Genomic DNA, 8,656 nt, shown 5'->3' with positions numbered 1-8,656 from the left:
GCTTTAGGATGCTTCAGCCTGGCCTGCCCCGGCCTGCACCCAATCCTAGCTCTCACTTGTGAGTGCTGGAACTTAACTCTGCTTGGTCTGCACCCATCCCAGGCTCATGCAGACTGGCAGGTGTGACAGCCTACCCTGGCATGGCCTGCGCGCCAGCCTGGTTCCTGCACTTGCCAGTGAGCTAAGATTTGCTTGGCCCTGCCCAGTCTGCCCCTTCCAAAACCAGCCCACACATGAGCCAGTAGTTGGGAGTACCTTGCTCAGCTTGCCTGGCCCCCAGGCCTGGACCATGTAATCACCAGTGAGAGCTGTGATCCCAATAAGGGAGTTTCCCAGGTTCCACCCTTGGCCAACTTCCAGACCTAGATCTCAGCATGCCAGTGGCACTTACCCAGCATAGCCTGCCCCTCCATCTTGACATTTGTATATGTGCTGCCGAAGTGAGCACCATCGTGGCATTTGTATGAGCTGGTGAATGTTTGGCCCAGCCCACCCCACATCCTGGTCTTAGGATGCACATTTGGGTGCTGCAGCCTGGACCTGCCCAGAGTATTCCCAGTTCCTGTATCTGTGAATATGGCAGGTTCTGTGGTCACACCTGGCTCAGCCCATCAGCACCACCCCTACTCTTGAGCTAACCAGTGGGACTTGTATTTCCACAGAGTTGGGCCCACTTAGCCTCCACAGAATCTACTCCCAGATCTGGTTCTCTTGTGTGATGGTTAGTGTCATGGGCCTGCCTAATGTGACCTATTCCCTGTTCAGACATTCAGTCATGTATTGGGTCTAGCCCTGCTTTACATGTCCCCAGCCCTAGCTTTCACGTAGACTTTCGTGTGTGATCAGCAATGTTCCATGATAACAAGCCCTACTCAGGACTCCCATGTAGGCTGTTGTATTCATCTGACCCATACAAATTTTCTGGTCTCTTCCCTCCAAACCACCTGGTCTCAGTCTCCTCACTTACCTGCAAGTACAGTGGCCCTGTCATTGGACATCCCTCAGGATTCATTCTTTACTTACATGCACAGTGACCTTATCCATGGATGTCCTTAGGCAGCAATTTCACACCACGAAGACCCTAGAGCTAACCAGTGGTCGGCCAGTGGGAGGAGACCAACGCTAGTTGGTGTATTGGCTATCCAGAAGTCCAGGACTTGCTTAGCACTTGTCAACGGTGGCTGGGGTGAAGGCCCCACGTATTGAGTGTGACCTGGCTCCCACTGCTGGAAGCTTCTACCACCCAAGTCCTGAAGTTGAACTCCCCTAGCCTCCTCCCACTTCAAGATGTTGGTGGCAAGTGGAGCCAGGGACTGACCCTAACTCCTGAGAGATCCCTTCACAGTGTACTTACCATGAAAGGAGAAACCTGTTGGAACCAGATAAGCACAGGACTCACTCAGCTCTTGGCAGTGGTTGTTGTGGCTAGTTCCCCAAGCCTTGAGTCTGCCCTATCTCAGGTACCCCCAGTAGCCACCACGCTTCTGGAAGCTCTCACCACCCAAGTCCTAAGGTCTAACTCCCCTAGTCTCCTGCCACCAGATGGTGGCGGCAGGTGGACTGTTATTTTCCTTTTTAAGAATCAGTTGTGGTGCCCGGCGCTGTGGCGCAAGTGGTTAAAGGTCCTCGCCTTGCACGCCCGGGATCCCATATGGGCGCCGGTTCTGATCCCGGCAGCCCCGCTTCCCTTCCAGCTCCCTGCCTGTGGCCTGGGAAAGCAGTGGAGGACGGCCCAAGGCTTTGGGAACCTGCACCCGCGTGGGAGACCTGGAAGAGGCTCCTGGCTTCGGATCGGCATAGTGTCGGCCTGTTGCGCTCAGTTGGGGAGTGAATCATCGGACGGAAGATCTTCCTCTCTGTCTCTCCTCTCTGTATATCCGCCTTTCCAATGAAAAAATAATAAAAAAAATAAATCTTAAAGAATCAGTTGTGTTTATTTGAGGTTAGCAGCGTGCTGTCATATACGTGTACAGACAATAAAATGGGCCTTACACCTGAGCAAATGACAACATCTCACATGGTTCCTGAGGGTACAAGGAGCAATGCAGAGGCCGCTAGTCAAGGTCCAGGCCCAGGAAGGCAGCATTCTGTGGCCATTTGACCCATAGGCTGTAGTGGCTCAGCTCAGATAAGGTGCAGTTTCCTGTGGTGCACTGTGTCAGTTGTGCGGCTTGGTGGTGGGGGTGCCTGCTTCCCAGGTGCTAGTGCAGGGAGTTGGGGGACTTAGGTGCTCTTCTGAGCCCTGGGCCTGGGGCTACTCTCATTGGCTGGGGCTCTGGATCCGGAGGGACTGAGCGCTGTGTTAGTGCAGGTGTCGGGTGTGTGATGTTGCCACTCTGGTGGACTGAGGCCTAGATTCGTAGGCAGACAACATGGCAAGCTGCCTCAGTCTCCAGGGTGGGGCCGCTCTGCTGGGCCAGGCTCTTGAGTGGCTGTGGTGGAGCCCAGGGGAGGCAGAGCCCTGTTACAGCCAGCTTGGTTGCAAAGGAAGGCAGCTGCAGTGTCACCCAGGAAGGCGTGCACCCGCGGCATCCATGGTGGCTGCTGGCTCTGGAGTAGGACGCATTCCAGCAGTGGCCCTGGTTTCCAGGTGGTACAGTGCAGTGACAGTGTGGGCCACGAGGTGGGCCACGTTGTGAGCTCCCTCTCTGCAGCAGTGTGGCTACAAATTCCTGGCAGCTCCCTGCACTGAGTTCAGGGCCTGCAGGGATCCGGCTGCTCTTGGATGCTAAGGCACTGGGGCTGCTAGGGACCTCCCTCCTACCCTGCCCCAGCAGGTACAAAGCTTTTCCTCTCAGAGTTGTTCCCCACTAGGCAATGAGGTGGAGGAGATCCCTTCCCCATGTAGCCATCCTGCATTTTGTATGTCGCTCGAGTGTAATCCCTGCTCCCCTCTCCCCTTGCCTCTATGTCGCCATGGGAGGAATATAGTTGGCTGTTCTTCCATGGGAGGCAGGTGTTGGGGCCTCTCTCGCGGACTCTGTTGCTTACCTGCCCTCCTGTGTGTGCTGCTCATGAGCCCTTGTGCCAAGGGTGTGAGCACGAGGCTAGCATGGGGTGGTGGGCCACCTGGAGAGTGGGCTCGCCTTCCAGGTGGGATCCTGCCCTGTGCACCTGCCCGGCGCTGTGCCCTGACAGCCCTGCTTGCTGCTGCATTTATAAATGTCGAAGCAGTGTTGAAGCCAACCCAGTAATGTTGAGTTTCCCAAGAAAGCTGAGCCCCACGTGTTTCTTTTGGTTTTGGATTTCACTGTTTTGTATAACTTCAGGGTGAGCTGTTTACTTTCTGTGTGTGACCCTTGATCCCTCCACAGTTCCTTCATTCTGTGCTTGTCTTGGTGAATGCAACTTGATTCTCAGACTTGAACACATTGAACTTGGTGTGATTAAAATGTTCTTTTTGCATTGTTCTTTGTTCCATCTTTGTAATGTCATACAGGTTGAATAAAAATTTTGTGTAACAAGAAACCTCCTCTGTAAATGAAACGCAGAGCCCGTGTCCTGGGATTTACAGTGTTGTAAAAATGGCCGTTGGCCCCAGCTGGGCCTCGTCCACACTGGCGTACAGATGGCGTGTGCGCTGTCCTTGCAGTCCCTCGGCAGATTCATCCTCTTGGCCCGCCGCCACTGTGACTGCTTCAGTGTCCACCCGTCACCGCTACCGGGGCTCTCCCTGTGTCTGATGGGTCTCCATCACCTGCCCATAGTCCTGTATCTTTGCCCTTTGACCCCAGCCACAGCAGGAAGTGAGACTCCCTCTGCTGTTTGCCTGTTTGTGCACGGCCGTCCTCTCATCCAAGGGACAAGTCCGTGATAGCAGAGTCAGACTTTCCAGAGAAAGGTCATGTTGTCCGGGTCATAGGAAGCAGGCGCCGTTTTGTTTTAGAGCCGAGAGTTTTACAGGGTGACAGGATAATCTTGGCAGATTCTGATGATACTGCATGTGCTGCCCCACGTGTGTATGGTGTCCCCTTTCCTCCGCCCCAGTGTCCTGATCTTTCCTTTTTCTAGGCACGTTTCTCCTTTTGGAATTTGTATTATTTCTTTGAAAGTCAAGAGTGATGAGGGAGGGAAGAAGAGACAGAGACGTCATCCATTCACTACAATGGCCACAGCAGCGTGGGTTGGGCCAGGCTGAAGCCAGAAGCCTAGACCTCCATACGGGTCTCCCACATTGGTGGCAGGGACACAAGCGCTTGAGTCATTGCCGTCTGCTTTCCCAGGCACATAAGCAGGGAGCTGGGACAGAAGTGGAGCAGCTGGGACGTGAACCAGCACTCTGATGGCATGTTGTAAGCAGAGACTTAACACTTAGTACCACAGATGTCAGCCTCCCTCCTGCTCCTGAACTCATCTTCCAAACGTGTGATCTTGCAGGCATTTTCCTATGTGGTTACGGAAGTAAGAAGCCATGAAAATAAGGCAATAAAGGGGCACACCAGTAGTAGGGGACGTGTTCTCTAGGGCTGCTTCTCCATCAGGCTTACTGGGGCTCGGGCATCCAGCCTGAAGTGCCGGGGAGGACAGTTCATCGCCCAGTTGTGCTTCTTCTAACACGTGTGTCCGTTCAGTGTGTCCAGTGGGGTCACTTTGAGCTGGCGCCAGAGTGCTGGCACAGCTGTGGGAGCTGTGTGGAGGTGTCAGCTGAGGCCAGTGCTTGCCCATGTGCTGCCCTGCATCTCGGCACACACCTGGTAGACACAGCTGCTCCTGCCCAACAAAGGCACACGCTGGGACGGTCATCGTAGCTATGCTGGTACCAAGCAAGGAGGAGGCACGAATGTCCCTCGACATGGCGCAGTCACACGGGAATTTAAAAAGAAGTGGAAATCTTGGATAACAGAGAACTAAACAAAGCAGAACATCGGAAATACATAGGGAGCTGCTGACCACTGCCGTGAGGTTCAGATGCAGGCAGCTGCGCTCAGGCGGGAGGTGGCAATGATGGCTTAGCAGGGCTGTTCTCAGGGCTGCGAAGGACTTCCGGTGTGCCCGTGGGGGAAACATGCTGCTTCTGTGGATGCAGTGCCCTCCCGCATCCGGTCACCATGCCCAGACCGTGGGGTTCTCCTGGACAAGCAGTGCCCCCCCACACCCTGTCACCATCCATAGGCCGTGGGGTTCTCCTGGACAAGCAGTGCCCCGCCACACATCCGATCACCATGCCCAGACCATGGGGATCTCCTGGACAAGCAGTGCCCCTCGTGCCCTGTCACCATCCACAGGCCGTGGGGTTCTCCTGGACAAACTGTGCCCCTCCACGCCCCGTCACCATGCCCAGACTGTGAGGTTCTCCTGGACAAGCAGCGCCCCCCCCACACACACAGCCTGTCACCATGCCCAGACCATGGGATTCTCCTGGACTAGCAGTGCCCCCCATGTCCTGTCACCATGCTCCGGCCACACGGTTCTCCTGGACAAGCGACCTGTACTTTGCTACAGGGCCTGTGTTTGTATTCATACAGACACAGAGTGACTTTTTTCTTTTTATATGGTACCTTTCTCTTTGAGATGTGGAGTTCCTTTCTGGGGTGATAAATGTTCTGGATTTATATAGTGGTGATGTGTGCATAACTGCATTTACCAAAATTCCACTGAATTGTATACTTTAAGAATTATTTCTAAAGGGCTGACCTTGTGGTGTAGTGTGTTAAGCTGATGACCGCAATACCAACATTCTGCATTGGCGCTCCACAGTTCAAATTATAGCTGCTCTGCTTCCTATCCAGCTCCCTGCTCAGGTGACTGAGAAAGAGGCAGGGCATGGCCCAAGTGTTTGGGCCCCTGCAACCACATGGGAGACCCAAATGGAGGTCCAGGCTCCTGGCTTGGGCATGGCTCAGCCTCATCTCTTGTGGCCATATGGAAGATCTGTCTGTCTGTCTCTGTTTCTCTCTCTGTTCTCCTCTCCCCCACCCCCGTGTGCCACTGTGCCATTCAAAATAAATAAATAAATCTTTTTTTTAAAGGAGTGACTTTTGAGGTGCATGCTGGGTGCCACAGGGTAAGCCGCCCATTATGCCCCATTTCAGAGTGGCAGCCCAGGTAATAGCTTAGCCTTCAGTTCGTCTGCTCACTGACTTGCCTGGAATTGCAGTGCCTGGGCTGCTGCTGCCTCCGTGGGGGCCGCAGGCCTTACCCTAGGACAGCCTTGGCTATCGTGGGCATCTGATGAAAGACCGACCGACCTCTTCCTCTGGCACCCTTCCTTTTAAATAAATACATCTCATAAACAAAGTGCATTTCATGGTATATTAGAGTCCTTCAGAAAAATTTATAGGAAATTAAAAATAAGTGTATTGGGTCCCAGTATGATGGTGCAATACTTAAATTCGTGCCTCGCACATGCTGGGACCCAGTAGAAGCACCGATTCATGTCCCAGCTGCTCTGCTTCCCATCCAGCTCCCTGCTTGTAGCCTGGGAAAGCAGTGGAGGATGACTTGGGACTCTGCACCCAAATTGGAGACCTGGAGGATGCTCCTGGCTCCTGGCTTCTGGCTTCAGATTGGCTCAGCTTTGACTGTTGAGGTCACTTGGGGAATGAATCATTGGATCGAAGATCTTCCTCTCTGTCTCTCCTCCTCTCTGTATATCTGCCTTTCCAATAAAACTAAATAAACCCTAAAAAAAAAAAAAAAAACTGTATCGGGGCTGATGCTGTGACATAGCAGATATAGCTAGCGCCTGTGGTGCTGGCATCCCATATTGAGTTCAGGTCTTGGCTATTCAACTTCTGATCCTACTCCCTGCTGGTGGCCTGGGAAAAGCAGTGAAGATGGTTCAAGTGCCTGGGCTCGTTCACCCACGTGGGAGACCTGGAAGAAGCTTTGGGCTCCTGGCTCAAACCTTGCCAGAGATCCTGCATCCACCAGGTCACTCCTCAAATGGTCACAGCAGCCAGAGCTGGGGTGTTCCAAAGCCAGGAGCCAAGAGTGTCTTCAGTTTCCCGTGTGGGTACAGGGGCCCAGGCTCTTGGGCCTCTCTGCTGCTTACACAGGCCAGTAGCAGGGAGCTGCATTGAAAGTAGAGCACTTGGGACTCAAATAGAGAAGGCTCAGGGCAGACACTCAACCTGTTACGCTGGCTCTTGTGGCACTGTTTCTGTCTCCTCGATGTCTGATATTTTGTTCCCTGTGGCTTGTGTCCTTGTGAATACTGTCATGAAAGCACTGGCAGTAAAAATGAAACTGTGGTTGTGTCTTCTTATTTTTGTTTTTATTTGTATAAAACAACGTGCGTATTTAGGGAATACCCTGTAGTGCCTTGGAACATGCATGCACTGTGTGATGTGCAAATATCCATCTTTTCTAACATTTTTCATTTTTCACAATGAAACCATCCAAAGTTTTTTCTAACCTTTTAGAGAAGTTGTAGACATCTTAGTGTGAGATAGGACAGCAAGACTGAATTCTCCTGCCTGTCTGTAACCTCATGTTGCTTAATCAGCATTCCGTCTCCTCTCCCTGTGCACAGGGGCACCTACAGAGACCTGACCCGTCCTCTCTCCCTGCTTCCTCCTGTATCCACAGTTAGAGACCCTACCTTTGTCTCTTTAAGTCCATGCCCTGTGTCATGGGGAGGTTCTCCATGTTCAGCTCCATGAGGCTTATCATGTGACTTATTTGAAAGAAAAAATACAGGGCGGCACAGAATTGTAGGATGGCTTCTGTTAGATTAAGACTGTGGCCAAATATCAAACATCTGTTTCCTTGTAAAATTCAGGTACTGGCATCCCTGTAGACATTTGCATCATGTAGTCGTCAGAATGACCCTGACTGAGAAGGTTCAGGGCAGCCCTGGGTACCCGTTGGTGCTAGATGGTGGTGCTGGGCTTGGGGCAGCCCTGGGGACCCGTCGGTGCTAGATGGCGGTGCTGGGCTTGGGGCAGCCCTGGGGACCCGTCGGTGCTAGATGGCAGTGCTGGGCTTGGGGCAGCCCTGGGGACCCGTCGGTGCTAGATGGCGGTGCTGGGCTTGGGGCAGCCCTGGGGACCCATCGGTGCTAGATGGCGGAGCTGGGCTCGGGGCAGCCCTGGGGACCTGTAGGTGCTAGATGGAGGTGCTGGGAGCGATGTGAGGGTGGCACGGAGGTTGGTGGGAGCCTCTTGCTTGTTGCCTCTTCTGCTCTCAGTTGCCCGTGCTGATCCGTTCTGTTTCTCCAGGGCGAGTTACTGCTGCGCAGCTCACCGCCTACATCCAGCTCTTCAAGAACAACATGCAGGCCATGAGCAAGCACTGCGGGCTCCTCCAGCTGGGGCTGGCCACGGCACAGACCCTGTCACACCCACACACTGCCAAGTGGGACAATTTCCTGGCCTTTGAGCGGCTCCTTCTCCAGGTCAGTGGCACCGGGAGTTGGCGCTTTTGATTTTTGCAGAGACACCATGGTATTATAGTTTTACGAGTAAGTCCTGAGGTTGTCCTCCATTGTGTTCTCAAGTGGCCCCACATTAGGAACTTTTCCACAATGTTTGTTTGTTTTTAAGATTTATTTTGCTTTTATTAGAAAGGCAGGTGTACAGAGAGAAGGAGAAACAGAGAAAAAGCTCCCATTCTCTGCTTCACTCCCCAGTTGGCCACAATGGTCAGAGCTGAGACAATCCAAAGCTAGGAGCCAGGAGCTCTTCCGGATCTCCCACACGGGTGCAGGGTCTCA

General features: G+C 53.2%; 1 protein-coding gene across 2 annotated transcripts in view; it reads left to right on the top strand.

Moving 5' to 3' along the window:
• The window catches only part of SCFD2 (sec1 family domain containing 2), a 276,472-nt gene that overhangs the window by 71,362 nt on the left and 196,454 nt on the right, over positions 1-8,656 (top strand). For both annotated transcript variants that reach the window (XM_040966516.1, XM_040966515.1), the window contains exon 4: positions 8,163-8,338. In XM_040966516.1, coding sequence (XP_040822450.1) covers positions 8,163-8,338 — 176 coding nt within the window. The remainder of the gene's footprint in view (positions 1-8,162; positions 8,339-8,656) is intronic.

This window comes from Ochotona curzoniae, unplaced genomic scaffold, assembly GCF_017591425.1.
Source record: "Ochotona curzoniae isolate NIBS_2020 unplaced genomic scaffold, NIBS_Ocur_1.0 scaffold_4506, whole genome shotgun sequence".
NCBI lineage: Eukaryota > Metazoa > Chordata > Mammalia > Lagomorpha > Ochotonidae > Ochotona > Ochotona curzoniae.
This window is presented reverse-complemented; position numbering and strand designations above follow the sequence as displayed.